Source organism: Amblyomma americanum, chromosome 9 (assembly GCF_052857255.1).
Source record: "Amblyomma americanum isolate KBUSLIRL-KWMA chromosome 9, ASM5285725v1, whole genome shotgun sequence".
Taxonomy (NCBI): Eukaryota; Metazoa; Arthropoda; class Arachnida; order Ixodida; family Ixodidae; genus Amblyomma; species Amblyomma americanum.
Genome location: NC_135505.1, coordinates 150,487,235 through 150,508,852, shown reverse-complemented (window position 1 = coordinate 150,508,852; position 21,618 = coordinate 150,487,235). Strand labels below are relative to the sequence as shown.

Genomic DNA, 21,618 nt, shown 5'->3' with positions numbered 1-21,618 from the left:
TTCATGTTGTCTAATTCTGTCCTTGTCAACCTAACTAAGCAGCGCACGTCTTACATATGACAACACATGCGCTTGTTCGTTGCCAACTAGTCCAAAGTGCCACTCTACATTTGACTTGCACTGTTTCCTTTTTGAAACACACAAGAAACCACTGTCCGTGCTCCCACGAAGCACAAAACGACACCTGTACGTCCCGGACAAGTGCGCACACTGCGAAGGCCGTTTTACTTAGTGGTACGGGCCCTTTATTTTTCATTCTCCCACCATAATTTTTGTCCTGCAGTACAGCCCATTGTGCCAAACGGCGGCGCGGGCTTTTCTTTTTCCCGCCCTTTCTAATTTATGCCCAGCAGCAGCCGCACATCATCTATCCGTATGTGCCCGAGACCAGCTGCAGTGAGGACGCGACTGTTTTCCGCGATGACGCCGCCGCTTAGCAGAGGGCTCAGGCTGTGGAGACTACTTTCTGCCTGGTTTCACCGTCATCGTTTCTGATGAAAGTAAAACGCCTGAAATAAATTTTATTACTCCATTCACAACACTGCGAGCGCATAAAGTTTAACCTTATTTTCAAAGCATTCAGGAGTCAGCGCCGTCGGATACGGGCCCCTCGAGACCATCCACGCCAAAAATTGGTCTACGGAGATATAGAAATTTATGAACGTCAGCCAGCACGTGACTTGCGAAGCTTCGGCTGTGCACGCAACGAGACACGATTCACGGCACTTCAAGGCGCTCGGCGACAAGCGAACGCAACAAAGGCGTAAAGAAACCAACAGACGGTGGCACCAGAGTACCTCCCACGAAATGGTTTTTATGAAACAGTTTTCCCCGCCAGCTTGCCAACGACCTCATTGGCTCGCAACAGTGTCAGTGCGCGGCTTTCACTGGCAAGCCATTCCGAGGCAGCGATGGGAGGAAAAGGCAGCAACGATCGCCAACGGTAACTATAAGCAGCAGCAGCAGTCGCTCGAGGAAAAAGAGGCACGCAAATATAACACACGCGAAAAGAAGAAGAGAGAGAAGCCCCACGAAACAGGCTCACGCGGAGCGGGGCTATCCTGACCCACTTCGGCGGCGAGACCTAAAATTGGGACTGCCCGCAAATGGGAGGAAAAAAGGGGGCCACAAAGAAGAAGCCCACCGGCGCGGTAACGCACCGCGGGCGAAGAAGCGTGTCTGCACGACCAAGGGACGCCGTCGTCGTGCACCAGGCTCCATCCAGGCCGACGGCATCGGCACCCGAGGCGGAAAACGCCGTCCATCGGGAGAAAGTGAGGCGCGCACCTACGGCGATTCGTCTCTCCTCAACCGCTGTCGTCTCTCGCTGTCTGGCCAGCGAAAGGGCTCGCGTTTCTCCGTCGCAAAGCGGGCCTGCCTACCAGCTAATGGCTTCGCCCGACCGTTGTGACGTCGTGTTTAATCCCCCGCGATGTCACTCTAGGTGACTGCTACAGCCGGACACAGTCCGCAGTGCCTACATTCATGATCGTCACACACTATGCTCCGTGCTACGGAAACGAAACGCCAATCCACAAAGACATTATAAGCACGAGAATTTTCAAGTCCGCGGCCTTCTTGGTTCCTGCAAAGGGTGGGCCTTGCGGATTCCTTCGTGAGGACTCTTCGGAAACTGTCCTAGTCTAGCGGGTGTTCCAGCCATTCTGAGGTGTCTTCAATTCCAAGTGGACGCTTCCACTGCACCACCACACCCCCTCCGAGATCCCCACCGCTGTTCTACCGCGCAGAGCCAGCTTCGCGATCGGAAAAGGCCACAGCTGCCTCACTGTGCACAGAAGGAGCGACCACGCAGAGACGACTGCGAAAGGTCGCCGAATCTCCGCCCCCCTCAGCGAGATTCTCCAGAGCATTCCGACAAGAAAAACCAGGCAAACCGAACTGCGGTCGAACGTGCTGCTGCGGCGTCTCAGAGCCCTTGTGAATAGGCGCACGCGTGACGTAGCAGGCTTTCGAGGCCAGATCACGTACGCGCGCTCGCGTCTGGAACCGGATCCCAGCAGCCATCGTTGGCGCTGGAATAGGAAAACCAAAAATTGGGAAGAGAGAGCGGACAGAACTAACGACGAGCGCGAAAGATCTCTTTTCCGAATGGAGTTGGGCGCTTTCTCGGAGAGGTGGTCCCCAGAGGCGGGAAACCAGTTCTCCAGGACGGCTGCGCAGAAAAAGAGCCGACGTTCGGCGCGGCCAGAAACGTCGCACTTTCATCGGAGGCGGCGAACAACGCGCCTGTTCGCTACTTTTCCAGGAAGGTCTGCGCGCACAGGAGGAGGCCTTCTCTTTTTCCCGGCCCGAATGACTCGTCGCAGCTGCGGCAAAAAGGCGACCGCTCTCGGCGTGTGGGCCGACGGCAGCGGAAGGAGTCCTTGGCGCGTCCTACTTGGCGCGCCTGTACGCGGCCTGCCTACTGGGATGGCTGCGCGCGAAATATTTGAGCCCTGAAACAAAAAAGCACCGCAAACTCGGAACATTTACAGTACTTTATCGAAGCAGTGAAACAAATGATCAAAGCGTCACGCCAGATTAGTCGTTCCGTTCATACAAACAAGCACCCACAATACTTAAACCCTAAGCTGTTCGCTGTTCAGTCGGTTTTGTGCTCTTATTGTGGTGCATTCGTTTTCTATTTGTGCAGATCATTTCTTTAAGTATCCTCTTTGTTTAATTTAAAGAGCCCTCAGACAAAGAGTAGAGAGGTACCTCCTTAAAAACAAAACCTAGTGCAAAGTCAGTTCCGATTCTTGCGACAGTACTCATTCGCCGGCCCTGAGCCCCATGTTTTCTATCCCTAAGCGTTAAGGGAATACAGCAGCGATGATGTTTACTTCCCTCTCCCAGGGTGGAGCAAATTTGTGATAAAAGAGTAATTACTCATTTCCATCCACTCAAGCGCAGTCATACGGACACAAAGGAAATATATACAGCTTTCTCAGAAACTTCGCAGGTAAAGAAAAATTTGCCCTGCGCGGGACCGCCGCCTCACCGGAGCAGTCGCTCTACCAACTGAGCTAGGCAAATCAGCAATTATCGGTTAAGAAAAAGGTTAAAGAAACAGAGAGAGCTTTGTGGAAAACAGGGATGCTGACGAAATCGGCACTGGGAACATACCGGACCTTTAAACAGGAAATTGTCAAAGAAAATATCTATGACAATTGTAGGGGAAGCTCTTTGTTGTTTGAGGCCAGGACTGCAGTTTTCCGGACTAGGACGCATAGAGTCAGGTACCATGAGATAGACACTTTGTGCGTTGCGTGCGGAGAGGCGTGCGGAAACGGCTGAACACTTGATACTTTTCCGCAAAGGGCTTCACCCTACAGTGGAAGGCAGCGGGGCTGACTTACCCAAGGCATTGGGGTTTAGGGATGAAAGTGGATTTTAAGAGGTTAGAAGTAACCAAGCGAAGGTTATCCGATTGGTGGCTAAAAGCAAGACAGGAGTAAAATTTCACAAGACATGGCTAGGTGGCTGGAGCCACCGCCCGATTTAAAGTGTTCAGCCGTATCCATCCATCCATCCATAACCGGGACGGCAAGCTTATGGTAGGGCGAGAGCGAATTGACCAACACCGTTCCCACTTCGAGTTATTGATCAATTCTCTCTCGCCCTACCATAAGCTTGCCGTCCCGGTTAGCTCAGTTGGTAGAGCGACTGATCCGGTGGAGCGGTGGTACCGGGTTCGAACCCCGGACCAGGACAAATTTTTCTTTACCTGCGAAGTTTCTGAGAAAGCTGTATAGCTTTTCTTTATAGGCATATGGCTGTGCTTGGGTGGATGGCAATGAGTAATTACTCCCTTATTACCGCAACAAGATGCGAGCTCAAAGGCAACGAAAACAATGTTCGGCAGCACTGACAATGCTTGGAAACCATATCAACTGAACGACTTATCAGTGCTGAACTTCGTTGCAGACTGAAAAGCCGAAACGCTTACGAGGCGGCCACGGGCAAGCTTTCCACACAACCGCGGCACGAAGGGCGTTCACGAGGAGATCCAAAACGGAGGGAAAAAGTTTGGGAATCGACCCATGGAACGGAAGCCGAGACCCCGTTCGTCGGAAAGCCTACGCTGCGGTCCGAAATCTCCCCGAACATTCGAGAGGCTTCGCCAGGCCGCGCTCCGAACCCCGCGACAACAAGTGGCGTTGGGAGAGCGCACGTAGCAACAGGTGGTTCCGACCGAGCGCGCTGTGAACGCGCGCCCTTCCTTGCCAAACAGCACAAGTTACGGTCGTGTACGGACAATGCCGGGTAAGAAACTCGTGTCTCGAGCGTTTTATGGGCCTATTACGAATGCTCGCTGTCAATAGGCACGGATGAAAGCCGCCTGGCGCCTCGAGTCGAAAGCTCGCATTCCTCTACATCAAGACGAAACCACTGATCGCCCGAAATCCGACCGTAACAACAGAACACATAGCGCGAAGAACGGCACAATATCCTCGTTCGCCTACCTTTCCGTACATAACATTGGGACTGTAGTCGTTGAAGAATGAGGTAACCATGGCTGCGCTCATGTCGTCTGCTGCCCTCTGTGCTCGAACACCGCGCTCCTTCGCCTGGGTCCGCGGACGACGGCTACTCGAAACTCAGTCCGCGCGCGCGCCGAAGCGACAGCACAAAATCCACGTCCTTCGGCCAGGGCGCGCTACACGTCTTGTCTTGTGTCGTTCGTTTCGTCGTCGCTCCGACGCGCGAGGGGGGGCCGCCGCCACACAGGCCAGCTCTTCTTCCAGCGGACAAAACACTCACACGACACACTTCCCTCGTTGTCGTCGCTGCTGGCGGCCCGACACACAGCACGCACACGCGTCCGTAGCCGCTCAACGCCAGCCGCGCGCTGGAGCGAGTTTTCTCGGCCGCCCGAGAGCGTAACCAACTTTTCAATGTGGCGGACGCGGCGTGACGTCATGGCGCCGAGTAGGCGGAGCTTCGCGCCCGCGCCGACCAATGGGGACGCACGGCGGAATTCAAACACGTAGACAAGAGAGAAAGGGACGCTGCCATCCCCCTCCGCGCTCCTCAACGCCCCCCCCCACCCGCCATTTTCTCTCTTCGGGGCGCTGGCGCTGTGAGAGAGGGGAACGGCTTTTTCCAGTGAGGGCATCAAACGACGTCACGAGTATGGGGGGAGCTCAAGCAACAAAACAGAACCATCAGCCAGCCCTGCTCAATCTCAAGCGAGAGGAGGAAGCAAACACAAGCGGCGAGCCGACTCAGGCGCCAAGATGGAGTCTGCTCGGACGAACTACGCGATAACAACCGCGCACCAAAACCCAAGCGCCCACCGCAGGACGCGGCGACGCGCGTATTTTTGTATTTTTTCTCCCTCAGCTGAATTTTCGCTCGCCAGCTAGGCACAGCACCTCCACTCATTCGGCCATTGCCAATTTTCGTTTACGACCTCTCCTGTCCAGTACGTGCCCGTTATCTTTTTTTTCTTTTTCCCCCGCGCCATCCCTCGAACAGGGTGGGGGGTTGTTCCCGGGGAGAAGGCGTGTCAAGTGGTTTGACTCCACAACCGTGGCGCAGACGGCGATGCTTGCTGCGCCTTGCGCTTTCTCTCAAGCTGTTTTCTTTGCAGCACGGGACAAACAATGCGGCCGTGTATGGTCCCCGCCGCGTACAACTTGTCGCAGACGCTGCCGGGTCCGCACGCACGTGGCATCACCAGGCGATCCACTCGCTTTGAGACTGCACGCAGCGGAGAGGTCTTCCCGTTATGATCTCCGCCTTGCGCGAATATGCGTTCTCTCCGTTCGCTGTGTGCGTGCTTAGAAGTCTCCACATATACAGCGAGTGACACTGTCGCCCCTACACGACGCCAGTGAATCCGCAACTGGTAAGCACGAAGAATCACTCGGCGCCTGGACAGGACGACGTCTATCCGAAGTTACCAGCAATGAGCAAACGCGTACAGACTAATGCACATTAAACTTGCGCCGATTAAAATGGTTTATTTTCACGAGAAGGCTGCAAAGAATAAACGAGCTTAGCTTGCCGAACGATTGCTCGTTCCTGCACAGTAATGCCCGTTACGGACTAAGCGACCGTCAGAGCAGGAGAAAAACAAACACTATTGGACGTGTTGAACGGAAATAACGTGATTAACCTTCAAATAGTGCTGGACTGTTCATGTTCGAGATGCCACATGCCGGACATCGCGTGACAGAGCCAACGCGTCGAAAGCTCGGAAAATTATCATGCCTCTTGAGCCATCTTCGAGCCGATCTCCCCTCCTGAATTGTCAACTCATCAAAGCATAGCGTACGCTGCAAATGAATCTGACATACCACATCGCCGCCATTTGTGAAACATCTAAACAAAACTCTTGTTGCTGACAAAAATTCCCCACATTCCCTCATTAATCACACTCGACCATCCCAACGACAAGAAAGAAAACACAGTGAAAACTAAGTACTATCCCCCTCAATAAAGTCGTTTCTGTTGCAAACACTCTTGTCACGGATGAAAGGACGGGAACTACTACTTGTTATTCAAACCACTGAGAACAAAGGGGCCCCAACAGCATAGGGATACCATGCTGATTCCCATTTTTTTCTACTAAAAAAATACAAGAAACGCACAGTTCAAACCAAGCCGCTGCCCACCGCCCAACCTTCAAGGGTGATCCCTAAATCCGCCCGTCTTCGTGCACCAACCGATCACACACTGGAGTCGGCCCTTGGCGCCCTGAAGCGAAGGCTATGGCATTTCGCAGAGACACTAATATTCAGCTGAACTTACACAGCCAGTGCGAACTGGGTTGGTCCTGCCACCGAAAACGCTCCGAGGCTTGACACCCATATGACTTCCAACAGGCGGGTTTATCGGGAGAAGGCCGCTACCCTGCATCTCGTTGGCTCGCTAGAATGTCGGACGCGCATCAATCACTTAAAATCGAAGCCAACATATAATCCAACAAACAAGAAAACGCGCACCCAACTACACAACAGCGACAATCATAAAGTAATAGACGCTGTTTTGACTGCTTGTTTTTTTCAGGCCTTTTGTTGCATATTTGTATTCCACTGTTCACACCACTCGTATATTGTTCCTGACAGGATCGATGGAATGCCTAATAAATAAACAAACAAATTAATTAATAAATAAAGCTTGCAGCCACTGAAGCTTGATTTTGCAAGGAAATCGAATTTCACTGAATGAAAGGATACTGACGACAAGAAAGTAGGTAAGAAAAACATCACTGGCGCCTGAAATATCTATATTTGCAAAGGCAGAGGGAAATATTTCACGAAACCAGCCTTGAAATGATTATGCGTTAGCTCCGCGGCAGCAGCCACAATCACCGGATAACATGGAACTGCTCATTCTGATACTGCATAGGCAAGAACAGCCGGAGATACGAGTTTACCAAAAAACAGGGTCAGTCCTCCGCATTCGAGGCGGCGAATGCGCGTCAGCTGGTGTGCCGACGGTAATAATGCACAGCGCGCGTCGTGTGTTTTGTTGGCACGGCTCTGTGCGGGCCGTAAGAAACTCCGCGTTCGTTGACGTCACACGGTGCAGGTGCGGAGCACTCACTGCAAAATCGCCAAGGCTCCAACACAATCAAAATAACTCGGATTACCAATGCGTTAAACGAGATTCAACGAGAGCTATCTGAGGGTGTTAAATATAATAACGTTAGTTCGCTATTAGTCGCCTCGTTCTCAGGTAGAGTGGCCGACATGTGTTCGGACCGCTTGGCATGGCGCATTGCCCCGACATCATGCGTGACGTCACCGTGGCGCGATGCACCTTTGTTCGCTTCCCTTTTCCCCCATGCACTCCTTCGAGTTTCGCCAACGCCGCAGAACCGGGAACGTGCTTCGAACAGTTGTCGAGGGCGCATCTGCAAATTTCCCGGCAAACACGCGAACCACGTACTACACAGTCGGCTGCCCACGATGCAGGAACAGGAAGCAGAAGAGGACACGCGGCATCGAGTTCTCCGTTTACGCGGCGTTTCCGGTTCAAGAACAATGACAAAGCTGACACGCTCAAGCTGCAACTAAACTGGCGCGTGCCCGTAACGAACAGTTCACGAGGGTTTCGCGAAACGCAAGAGCGCGAAGCTGTTCCGACTCGCGGGCAGCAGCAGCACTTGTTCGCTGCCACGCAGCCGTGCAGGCCGAAGCACACTCCAGCTCTGCCGTCTTTAGTCGCGTTTGCATGAATAATAATAATAACTGGTTTTTGTGGAAAGGAAATGGCGCAGTATCTGTCTCATATATATCGACGGACACCTGAACCGCGCCGTAAGGGAAGGGATAAAGGAGGGAGTGGAAGAAGAAAGGAAGAAGGAGGTGCCGTAGTGGAGGGCTCCGGAATAATTTCGACCACCTGGGGATCTTTAACGTGCACTGACGCATCGCACAGCACACGGGCGCCTTAGCGTTTTTCCTCCATAAAAGCGCAGCGGCCGCGGTCGGGTTCAAACCCGGGAACTCCGGATCAGTAGTCGAGCGCCCTAACCACTGAGCCACCGCGGCGGGGCGCATGAATGCGCCTTGAATCGACTTTTCGAGAGAAGGAGCGAATTTCGAGAAGGAAAGGCGCGACTCGTCCTCTACTCTTTTCCTCGATGTTTTTGCACTTTCCTTCAAAAAGTGGACTCGAATCGACTTCCGTCGCATTCACGTAAACGCGACTTTGTACTCGCGGTCCGCCTGAGCTCGACTCGGAAGAGCGGTATGCGCACGTCTTCCCTGACCGTGTCTCCGGTGGAGAAGTATACGAAGCGGTTAATTCGCTCTGCAAACAGCGCACATATTATTTGGCGCGAACGTGCTCTTCGCTTTGTAAGGACATGAAAAGGTAGGAAACTTCCCCCATAGCGATTACCACTAAAACAAGAAAATAACATCAGGTCATATGTCTCCACAACATTTATGGATGGTACCCCACGCGCACGACATCGAGAAGTGTTCAGGGCATCGTATGTAAAAACTTGTGAAACGCGGTGGCTCAATGGTTATGACGCTCGGCTGTTGGCCCGAAAGACGCGGGTCTGATCCCCGCCGCGGCAGTCACATTTAGGTGGAGGCGAAATTCTAGAGGCCCGTGTACTGTGCGATATGAATGCACGTTAAAGAACCCCAGGAGGTCGAAATTTCCGAAGCCCTTCGCTTGTTTGTCTCGCTTGTCCTCGTTTTTGCGCGCCAACTTCTTCAGTATGCATTTCAACCAACTAGCCCAACTTTCCGCCCTCGTAGCCTGAGTTGGGGCGTTAAACCACCATAAACCTTTCAAGGGAGTAATTACTCATTAGCATCCACCCTAGCGCAACCAAATGAGCAATTACTCCCTAATTACAAATATATGCTCTACCTTGGGGGGCTTACCATAAACATCAGACCTTACAAGGAGTACGCACCGTTTCACGGTGGCCGCCATTTTGGCGTACATGGAGCGCAGCGAAAGGTCACACGCATGTCTATAGCGAGATATAACTAAAGCATGCAGAGGCCTTCCTCAGGAGGCCCTACAGCCAATGGCACCGACCGACTGTGACGACGTCGCGGTTACTCCCCCTTGCGACTGCTAGTGTGAATCCCAGGGCGCTGGGGAGGGCAAGGGGTCAGCCGCGATGTCACGAAAAACGGTTGACGCCATGGGCTGGAGGGCGTCCTTTGATGTGCCGCTGCGTCCTTGCATTGCACCCGACTACGGTCAGCCACCTGCTCTGGCTTGCAGGGCTAAAGCTGTGTGAAGCCAGATATTAACTTGAAACCCCGCGGGAGATACGAAGCAGGCTACGACGAAGGTCAGCTGATCTGTGCGTACAGGGTTGTCCACTATTAAGGGGAACAAGCGAGTGCGTGGCCTTACGCCAGTGCGCGCATCGAACTTAAGAGGCATACGACGCGAAGCACTCATTCCAGGCTCCTCAGAGCATGCGCCAACATGGCTTAGATGCGCGGCCCGTGTCGAACGCACCGGCGCTCCGCGTATTCCCCTTGAGAGAGGTCAACCCTGCACGTAATGCCGAAGCCAATTCCAGCCACAAATCGCCACAGACGGCGCTTTCCTGAACAGCCTTTACAGTGTAATGTACAACCTTTGGCAAAAGTAACCAGGCTGCCCTGACCGCTGCACAGGCGGCCTTCATGTTTACCATCCGAGCCTGGTTATACATCTGGCAAAGACGATGCATTAAATGGACAGGGCAAACTTTACTGCTCGCTGGGCAGAGCGGTCCTAACAATTGAGGAAACGTAACGCGCCTGCCCTAATCCCTCTATCACAGTGAGCAGGAGGTAATCAATGAACTGCGTCGTGAGGACAGGGATGAAGAACCCTTGCCAAGCCGTACACCCACTTTCGCAGCGCAAATCGCGTTTGTCGTCGTACGCACAAAACGTCCGTGCAGCAGCCGAGCTCGACCATTGCTTGACAGACACGAGGGGGGGGCTTCATCTTTCTGTGCGTGACAGCATGTCATTTCCGCATTACCAGTTGTGTAACTCCCGTCCAATTTTCCGTAGAATTTTTTGCGCCGCTACGAAACCCGCGCAGCAGATTCGACCCAACATTCGCAGAGCGCACAGACACCGCGAGCGCCTGTCGCAAGCAGGGAGGAAAATGTTTCTAGCTGGGCCCCGCTCGGCCCAAGGTCGGCAGCTCGTCCCCATCGACGACGCTTCGGCGCCGGAAATGGGCTCAGCTGCCAAGCCGCCCCTGGAAGCGGTCGCCCGATCATTACCATATACTATACTGCAGCTCGGCTCGGACCAGGATGGGGGTAAAAACTGTTGAAATGTGCGAGCACCATCCCGTTGATCTCGACTCGCTCAAACACCCGTCGCTACGTCAACCGAAGACGAGAGCCTCACAGCAGCGTGCCGCTCGAAACCCCGGCAGGCGCAGCAGCTTCGCCGCAGCTGCTTCAACCTGCGCCGCGTTTCCAAGCTAAGAAAAAGCTGCGCGGAGGAAAGTTGTTGCGGTCGTGAAGGGAGCCAAGGCTCAATGCACGCGGGAAGACAAAATCTGGGGTTTCAACGAAGAGACGTGCACCACAGGCTAACGCGCATGACACGCCTCGGCCACATTATGGGACACTGGACTTAATTTATCTCAAGTTCTGACGAGTCACCTGGGCTTTGTAAAAGCCGTAGGCAAACGGCTTGATAAGGCCCAGGTAACTTTTACGGAGCAGAGTACGTCACACTCTGATCAGGAAATAAACATAAATATGCATGTGTTGCTTTCGGATAAAGAAAAATAAAAAAATACGGGACGACAATATGCGCGGGCGCCCACGTAATTAATCATCGCAACATTAAGGAAACAACACAAATTGCACGAACCAGCAGAACACACCTACATGAGGAAATGGAGAAGAAAAAAAAAAGAATGGAGAAAGCACAGCCGGGAACAAAAAAAGGGGGTGATTACAAGTCTGCAAAAAGCTGCAATAGGTGACGATTCTCGGCCGCTTTTCTTCACCTAAGTTTTATACTGAAGTAAAAAAAAAATGTCATTAGGAGTGGGCAGCAAAAGTGGAAATTAGTAACACTGGGAGCTTCAAGTGCACTATCTCGTTCGCCGTTATCTTTAGATAGTGAGGCACAGTCTCCATAGGTGGCAGGATGACGTCTCATGGCGTGATGGAGCATCTCCCACTGCGACTATAACTCAGTGGTCGGCTGACAACCGCAGTGCTGAATTCGACTTTCAATAAAGCACAAGCAGTTGAGGGAGTTTCCTTTACACTCATTCATGCAATACGGTAAAGTGACCGGGCCACTTCGCGCTACAAAGCATGAAGAAACTCGAAGGAAGGCCATAACTCAGACGTTGGAAATATCGCACTGCCTTTCGCCTCTGTCGTGAAGCCAAAATATAGGAGCGGAAACACCGGGTGACGGAACTTGAGATTTTGCAATGATAATGTCTGTCCATATTAGCGTGGCAACAATACGTGGGCCTCAATGGCCTCTGTACATTTTCACCATGTCAGTTGTCCAGACTGCGAATTTCGATATTAGCGAGGCGTGAATGCTTTGAAAAGGCTTCGTCCATGAAAACAAAAAACAAAAACAAAAAACTACGGATTTCGAGTTTCTCATTTACAGTACGGGGAACGATTGCACACTGAAATGCAGCCTGTTCTCTCTTCTCAATCCCACTCTGAAAAATATGGCGCGCACATCGAACGTTCGAGCCTCGCAACGACTGCAAGCAACGCTGTCCAAAAACTGCGTTCACTTAACGCAGCACCACCACTCGCAATAAGGCTGGTCAAACACAGGGGTTTAAGGGCATCACTGTTGTGCGGACTAAAGATTTTTAAAGTGTCACAGTTTATTGTTTATAACATTTCCCTCTTTCAGAAAGAATTCAGAACAAGTCTTTATGCTGCAGTCTCTCATAAGATTTAGGTGCGGTGGAATGGAATGTGGTTGTTGTAAAATACCGCGAAATGCTTTTTTCTTGACTTCTAGACTTGTCTGCACCAAAATAAAATATGGTTTACTGAGACCACTTCGCCAAATGGCTCACAAAGTGTCTTTCCTCGTTTCACCAGCATAGAGCTGTGAGTAAGTTGTGTACGTCCGTATATTCAAGAAAACGTCATTGGCACCAACTGTTTCTAAATCTATCGCGCCTGCCAACGCATAAGGTAATTAAGCGTCCCTGTGAACTTGTTAAAATCAGTTTACTCTCTGCCAGCTTCGAGCAATCTTTGCCCGGAATATCTGTAGATTACTTGAGTCAGCTCGTGCGTGGCGCGCACATGCACGCCCATGTCCGTGCGAGCGGAGGAAGCAAACGTTTTTGCGTTCCCCACCGTCGAAAGCCAACACTGCGCAGTGTGTCCAAGATAGCCCCAAGAGTATCTCCGGCGGGGGCCCTAATCGCCGCCACCACTCGACGCTAAATCGAAGGCAGGCACTTCCGGGGGAGCAAAGCGACGGCCGATCGTCTCCGGGAATGCGCGTACACTGGACTCGTCTGGCGCCGAACGGCCTTCGCGCCACATGCAGTGGAGACGGAATGCCAATGGTTGTCCGCGAGATGGCCCTTTTTCCCCTACAGTGCGAGCCGTGCATTTCCGAGTCGGCCACGCGGAGACACGGCGCGAGAAATGACGACGCAGACAGCAGTGCCGGTCTATTAATACGAAAAGGAAGGAGAAGACGTCGCCAGCCACGGTGATTGCTGTGGAACATCTAAACCAGCCGGCTGCTGCCGCTGGCGGAAATAAATGGAGAGGATAGCGAGGAGAAGGACGAGGGAGCGATAGGGAGAAAGGACAGGGGAGGGCTCACAATATTTATCAAGTATAAAAAACAAGTTTGCGCTGCTCGCGCGCGAGTGTCCAGGCACTGTCCAAATTATAATCGCACGCGAGCGACAACCGCACACATCTACAATATAGAAACACCGAAGCGGCCTACAAAATATGCTGACAAAATTATAACTCGGTTGACGGTTATGGCATCGAACAGTTAATGACACAAAGACCAACTTCTTTGCGCGAACAAGAGCTCCGAGGGGGCACTGGAAAGAGAGACACAGCAGCAAAGAAGTCTACACGGCTCCATCCCAAGTATTGCTGCCAACAAAAATCGATTCTCTGTCTCTTTCTGGGCTTGTCCGACAGCAAAACACGCATTTACGGCTAAAAAAAAATGAAGAAAAAATTGTTTTGAAGCCAATGACAATGTATACCTTAGCCTCCGGGTAAAATCAGTGTTGACGCGCATGCAGTTAAATGCGAAATTGGCCGGTGAGGGCGACACCTGCATTTCGCTTTGGGGTCTCTTCTATACGACAAAAGCTCCGCTTCCGGTGAGAGTGGCCTCTCTGTCACTGGCACACTGTAATCCATCGCTATATGCAGGCCGGCCAGTGTCAATTTATGTTCGGTGTGCCTTCAATACAGCGTCGTCACAACCACTTTACCTCCAAAAAGAGTAATTAAAGGACTCTAGACACTGCTATGAACGGGATGCACACCCGCCCAAGTGGATTAAGGCGCAGACTCCTATCGGGATGACCACGGTGGCAGTGACAGCAGCGGCAATTCGACAGAGGACGACTCGCTGGGAAAGAGCCTGTGGAAGTTTTCTCCGCCTCTGGACTCGGTGCGAATGACCTTTCCCCTATGACTGGTTCCCGGAGAAGGATGCCCGGCAGCAACCGACGACGGGGGAATAAAAGGGAAGGCACGCCAAGTAATTAGCCGTGTCCGACAGGAGCCCGCCGGACCGGAGAGAGCTCGAGGCCCGCGCCCCATAGCATGTGATTTGACACGGAGCCGCTTGAACCAACTTGCCGCAGGGCTGTGCAACTTTTCCCATCTTGGAGAAATGTGCCTCGTGTTGAATTAGCCTCCGCCGTATGAAGGTAATCACGCGAGCAACCAGTACACATTTATTATTGTGTAAATAGTTTGTACATATTACTTCTCCCCCTGTCCTCTATTCCTGTCCCCTCACCTCTTTCATTTCATTTCTCCATTCTGCCTGCTGTCCTTTATTTCCGCTGCCCCAGCTCAGGTGCTTCAGTATCGATGGCAGATGCCGGGGCTAGCAAAAATCTTTTCCTTCCTTTTTCATTATCATTTTAATAAAGCACTTACTCCTACTACTATGAAGGGGCGGATCCTTAGGGGATTTAAGGAGCGTGCTGAGTGAGAACGGACGTTCTGGGCCCGGGCGACAAGGCTCATCCAGTCGACGCTATGAACTTTGAATTTTTTATCACTTTTTATTTATTTTATCGCTATACCCACAGCGCCGTGAGGCATTACAGTGGGGAATTTTCGACTGTTTGCTGTTTTGTTTTTAAATACGTAAATAAGGTTCTTCAAAGTGCCATTAAACCCGCTTGTTTTCCTTTTCCATCCTTCCTCGTCGCTTCTCCGGCCCAACCATGTCCACGCTACCCTGCATCCCACAACTGATGGCAGCAGTGGGGTGATGCTACCCGAGTTACAACACTACCTAATTTTATTGCGTACTTTCTTCTTTCAAACGATGCGTTAGGCATTAGAATGCATGGATACCAACGTGATATTCACCTACGACCGTTAAATAATTGAATTTCTTCTCTAATGCTGTTTCGGCTTGATCAGCCGCATGATGGCTGTGACGAGTACAGTTGCACTTTAGGTCACGTGAGGCACGAAAAAACTGCAATATAAACCCCGACACGTAGTTTTAACTCACTACGCCACTTAAAAACCAGGCTGCTTGAAGAGCTATAATTAGAACAAACGATGTATCAGCAGTTATACTGCCGTTTTTTCGTGCCTCACGTGAAGTTCAGCCACACGTCACAGCCATCGTTCGGTTGATAATAATAATAATAATAATAATAATAATAATAATAATAATAATAATAATAATAATAATAATTGGTTTTTGGGGAAAGGAAATGGCACAGTATATCTGCCTCGTATATCGTTGGACACGTGAACCGTCGTTCGGTTGACGAAATCGAAACAGAAACGGTGTCAAGAAGATGGTTTATTGTTTATGGGGGTTTTAACATCCCAAAGCAACTCAGGCTATGGGGATGCCGCAGTGAAGGGCTCCGGAAGTTTCGACCACATGGGGTATCTTTAACCTGCACTGCCATCGCACAGTATAGGGGCCTCTAACATTTTGTCTTTACCGAAATACGACCGACGCGGCCGAGATAGAACCCGCGTCTTTCGGGTCACCACCCGAGCACCATAACCACTGAGCCAACGCGGCGAATCCGCGTCAATACGAAATTTAATAATAAATTATTTAGCGTTCGTTGGCGAATACCACGGGGTGCTCCATGTATATCAATGTCTAACGCACAGTTTGAAAGAAGAACACACGCAAGCATTAACTTGGTGTGTGTAGTGCTTTAATTGGCACGCCATGTGATTCACTTGGTCCGCGTTGCAATGAACTATCACACGCACCACCCCTTCAGTGTAATCATGCACAGCGTTAGGCTAGCCAGAAGCAATACGAGCAAAAAATGGCCACGAGAAAAAACAGCCGGCGTGATGGCACGCTACCTCAGTCGACGCCTATTTTGACAGCCTCGCAGAGCACTTCCCTACGCAGGCGTACAGGCATTACGATCACCACACGACATGCTGCACGCAAATGTGCACAGAAAGCCAGCCACAGTTGCTTTACGATGACTTCGTCTCTATGGAAACCAAAGCTCCCTCCCTGTCACGCAGACAGAGGAGGTGCTTGATGCACCGGCTGCACGTTTCCCTTGCTTCCCGAATTTCGGGACACACACGTGATTTAGCCGCGCACACGAAATCTGACCCCTCTGCTCGATGATTTCGTGCTGCAGCTTCGCCCGAATCTCTCCCACACGCCACCCCACGAAGCGGGACCAGGCTGCGAGACAAGCGGGACCAGCCTGCGGGCGAGCATCCCAGCCACACGCGCGAAGCTCTGTCGGCCGCGACGAGCGGGCAGGTCTACCGGGCACGGGTGCGCGAGTATTCGGTATTTTCGAATATCGAACCGAAAGTTGTGGCGTTCGATTCGGTAATCGAATCAACCGGTGAATGTTCAAAATTATTCGAATCGAACTCGTTTTCAAGTCTTAGAATATATGGAAAAAAGTCATATTAGAGCACGCCGGAGATTTCTTTTTTTCGAAGACTGCTTAAAAAACGGGGCCACTCCGAGGCCTCAAGCACGCTGCTGCGATCGGTCTGTGCAGCAAGGAGGGTTCAGCACCGCGACGCGGTCCGCTCGTGTGGGGGCATTTACAATACTCGTATACGTGACCTTCAAAGATTTCACGACGCGCCAGGGTTCAGTCAGGTTTAGCAAACCCTGCCGGCATCCCTGATCTCGGAGGCCATGCATGGCTCTAACTCCTGTCTCCCTCTCATCAACTGTCATTTCGCATTGGTTTGCACGCTGTCGTCGTCAGCACAAGATAACTTTCCTACGAGTATTACTTGAAGGCCACAGAGTTAATACACAAAGTTTCGTGTTGCGCCTTTCGGCAACTACAGCCGAAATTCCTTGCGCTTCGCACGAATATTCGTTTTGTACGAACATTCGCCAAAGTATACCGAATAACCACAAAAATATTCGATTCGGTTTCGAAAAAGCACAATTCACACACCCCTCCTACCGAGGACTACAACAGGGCGCTTTACGGTGGTGCGTTCAATTCTGCCGTCCTCCTCTGCGCGGGCATCGCACACGGGAGGGGCGGCGAATTAAGGGCAGCACTGCATCTGCGCTGCATTCGGAACAAAACTCGGGGCACGCCGCTGCCCGTGAATGCGGCGCACTTGGCGGCGGCGAGGAAGACGCCGCCATTCAGACAGGTTTCACGGCGCGTGAGGCAAACGACACGCGCGTTCGTCACCGTCGCGCGCAGTGCACGTAGCAGTGGGACCACGTGCAAACAACCTGACCCCATCATCACGCTACGCTAACGCTGCCCCTGAAACGGGCGCGAAAGTCTCCGTCGCCCCGACGCATTCATCGCCGCCGCGCGCGCGACAGCAGTCCCCGCGTGACGTCGCCGATTGCCCCACGGGGCGGAAACAGGCGCGCAAGAACACGCGTGGGCGGACTGCTCCAACGAAGAGAGGGAGGGCGGCCTTCCTCCGGTGAGTTGAACGACGACGCACCTGCGACACGAACCCGTCCGAGAGTCGCCGATGCTCGCGCCTGAGCGTGCCTCTTCTGCGGCCGGGTCCAAACACCTTCTCTTCACAACCCTCCAACACGCACCTCAGAGACTGCGATTGCTCGCCGCTGCTAGCCACAGACTTTTTTGTGCTGCACTCTGCAGTCCCCTTCATACTACGCCACCCATCTCCACCAACATGGGACTGGTGGCGCACCGCGAGTGCCCATCAGCCTCAACACGCTCCGACTAGCCACGTTTGATCAGAGCATAAAATCCACCTATCTCCCTGCGCCCACGCGGCTGACCGCAATGTTACTGCGGTAGCAGCGAGGAGCTCAGGCGCGGTAGAATTTCACTACGCACCACTGTCGACTTTTTTGTTTTTTCTATTTCGCCCACCAGTTCACGACACAAGTGAGACCCCTCGGCGGCGCGCTTGCTGTGAAGCCAGCCTGAGCCTGCGTTCTCCGCGTGCCAGCACGTGTGCTCGATGAGGTGGAGCAGTGAACAAGTGGTCCGCACGTTTCCCAGCAAAGGCGAGTCCCATTGTCACGACCTGAAGCATTGCCGGCCAAACCTTATCTTCCCGAACGGCTCCAGCGCCGAACAGAACCGATCCCTTCCTTAGGCCTCAGCGAACACTCATGGACAAGCCTGCGAGATGCGGGTTAACCAAAAAATAATGAAAAAAAAGGTTACTTCCGCGCCGCTTCGTCAGCTGGTGTTGTCCCAGTGAATGCACCACGCATGTTCCCTCGGTGTTCTGCGCTTTTCATTCACCCGTTTTGCCCCACTGCACAGAAATATTTTTTTCCCCTTCGAGCCCGCATCGCGCAAACTTTTTTTTTTTCATGACTGTGCGCGAAGTGCATGCTTATTGTTAATTCACTCTACACGCATGTTCACCCGGAGACACAGCGTTTCCGGCGGTCCAGAACAGCTATGATTACAGCTAGGACATTTGGACATGTCCAGAAGAACGCCTTTGACAATGCTCTCTCAAATTCTACAAATCCAGAGGGCCAAACACAGGCGCCCGTACAGGGCAGCACATCTCACCGGAGTCTGCAAACCAGGCCAGCATTCCAAGACAAAAAAAAAAAAAAGAAGGGGGCGAATTGAGCAGAGTCGCGGGGTGGGTACCCCAGCTCGAGGCAAACTAAATAGCGCAAACCGGCGCGCACCGAACGCAAAACGGGGTCGTGTTTACGAAACAACGGCAAACAATGCCGCGGGAGTGACCGTACAACGGCGACAGCGGGACCTGACGTAGCAGCTGGGTCATCGCAATTTCGCGACGCCGCGCCGTATTTTCTTCTGGGGCGCGTTAGAGGCGCCACCCGCCAACGATCCCGGGGCCCCGGTTACATAAAGCGACAATTTCGCCTCGTTCCCCGCAGTTAGGCGCGGCCGAGTGTCAAGGCCCGTCCAATGAAAAGGAAAGGAGAGAAGAAGAAGCAAAAAGGGGAGCAACGACCACGGGCTGCCGCCGCTGTTGTTGCTCGGGGGCCCCGTTACGCCACCCGGAGCTTAGCAGTGAAAAGCCGCAATGCCTCCGAGGCTCCCCTGATGAGCTGCCGGCCGACGGCACCGGGCTCACTGAAATGGCCTTCGAATCGACAGCGCACTGTCAAAAAAAAAAAAACAACGAAACGCTAAGTGTATACGCAGTGTGTAGTGTAGCAGATCAAAATGCACTAGTATTTGTTTGTGTGTATGTGTTTGGTTAGGTTAATGGGAATTTAACGTCCCAAAGCGACTCAGGCTATATGAGGGACGCCGTAGTGAAGGGCTCCGGAAATTTCGACCGCCTGGGGTTCTTTAACGTGCACTGACATCGCACAGCATACGGGCCTCTAGCATTTCGCCTCCATCGAAATTCTACCGCCACGGCCGGGATCGAACCCGCATCTTTTTTCCAGTCAGCAGCCGAGGGCCATAACCACTGACCACTGATTCACCGCAGCGGCGGCCGCTGTGTGTGTGTGTGTGGGTGTGTATGTCATCAGCTGACACTACCTGCCCTAAGTATTCCTTTACCACTTCCGGCACCTCGCTACCAATTACGAACTTCTGTTCCCTTGCGAGACTGTTAAACATTACTTTGGTTTTCTGCATGATAATTTTTACACCCATCCGTTTTGCTCTGCCTGTCTGACTCATTGATAGTGCTTTGCAGTTCAGCTCCTGAGTGACTCAGCAAGGCAATGTCATCACCGAATCGCAGATTACTTAGGTATTCTCCATTAACTCTTATCCCCGACTGTTCCCAATTCAGGCCTCGGAATACCCCCCGCAAAGAGGCAGTGAACAGCATTGGCGGGATTCCAGGCCGCCGCATAAAATCTATAACATTTCCAAATTTCCACCACTCATATACGTATATCCATCCTATAGCCAATATTCTGACATATGCCCATGGCGCGGAGGCATGACACACATTACTTGGACATGTCCCCACAAACCACAACACATTCAAGACGCGCAACGTGGCCTTGGAGCAGTGGGAGCTATATAGGTACTGCTGACTATACGGCACGACGTATGTCTGACCAACTTGCCCATCAGTTCATGTTGAGCAGCCCGGCCTTGGAGACCCAGGAGGCGCTGATCGCCACCGAGTCAGCCCGGGGATCTTGGACTGAGGACACCGCCCATTCCCTTCCAATCGCCTCCTTCCGGAACTAATAAATATTTATTTCTTCTTCTCGTTCTAAATGGTACAATCACAACGCACTAGTCAGAAGCTCCTAACGGTCCGTGAGGTGCGTGAAGGCGTCTCATGGCTTCATATGCTGGGTACGACTGTTCACATTCCGCCAACCGGTATAGTCTGTACCCAGATGGCTGACAGCTGCTGAACGCGTTTGTCAACACTTAAGAGGTACCTGCAAAGCCATTTATGCATCACGGCAGATGTAAAGACGCCTCGACGTCACCACTGTAATGGATGAAGGCCTAAAACTAAAGGTCGGCATCACTAAGGCACTGCCTTTCGCTTGTGTCCCACGCTCCAAGCACAGAAAAGGGACCGGGCGGTTGGCGCTGTCGACCGTTAATCCTGATCACAGTCCATAATTAAAGAAAACAAAGGTCCCAATGTGCTCTGCTATCCATTACCCGAACAGCAAGTTTCCGCTTAACGAGGCGAAAATGCAGTCGGAAAAGACTTGGTCCCCGGAAAAAATAATCCATAGTTCCAACTGTCAACATTTACGGGCCACGTATTCATATCCTAGCCTCGCGAATGAAACATAGTTGTGAGTAGCATTTAGTCCTTTCCTTTCGTGTCCCGAGGACAGTGTGGATCGACTGTGCTTCCACGAATTTCCCACACAGACGAAAGCGCCCAGCGCAGCAGTGGCCCTCGGGAAAAATAAGTTCGGCTCGCAGCTGGCCCACCCGGAGCCGACTGCACAGACACCGTCACGAGCCCGTACACCGGTGACGTCACGCCCGATGACAGCCGAGGGCGAACGGCCGCCACGGACACGCAGGGTTCCCTATCTGCGTCACCAGTTCATCGGTCCCGGAATGTGTGCGAAGACGATAAGCGCGGCCTCCCGCTTTTGTCCTTCCTCATTTGTCTTGCACTCCGGCGCGGTCTATTACCCCGTAGCCGAATATATGAGCGTCAGCGAGGGGTTAACCGCTGCAGCCCCGTACAAGCGACGTTATTCCCGGCAGCACCAGAACCTGAGCGCGGCACAAATCCAAGAACGACCCCCCCCCCATCCACACACACACACGCACGCACGCGCGCACACACACAAAAGCTGGCCTCCTGATGAGTCAGAAATGACAGTCGGCTTATGACGAGCCTGGCTCGTCCAAGACCGCTTGGGGGTTAAAGATAAAGGGGGGGGGGGGGTGGCGAGTAGTAAAGCACGCAGACTAGTTACATTTGGCAAAAACGGTACTCAGTCGCGGCCACAGGGATACGGAGCACGCTTCGAACTCCTCTCACAGAAGACCTTACCCAGAGGAAGT

The 21,618-nt window shown here is 52.4% G+C and overlaps 1 protein-coding gene across 2 annotated transcripts in view; it reads right to left on the bottom strand.

Annotated features, from left to right (window-relative positions):
* The window catches only part of LOC144104875 (uncharacterized), a 51,826-nt gene that overhangs the window by 6,103 nt on the left and 24,105 nt on the right, over nucleotides 1–21,618 (bottom strand). Inside the window, exon 1 of one of the 2 annotated variants that reach the window (XM_077638097.1) lies at nucleotides 4,467–4,878. The exons of the other annotated variant lie outside the window; for it this stretch is intronic. Within the exon in view, the coding sequence (XP_077494223.1) occupies nucleotides 4,467–4,529 (63 nt within the window). The 5' untranslated portion in view covers nucleotides 4,530–4,878. Of the gene's footprint in view, nucleotides 1–4,466; nucleotides 4,879–21,618 lie in introns of those variants that run through there. 2 annotated transcript variants of the gene reach the window in all.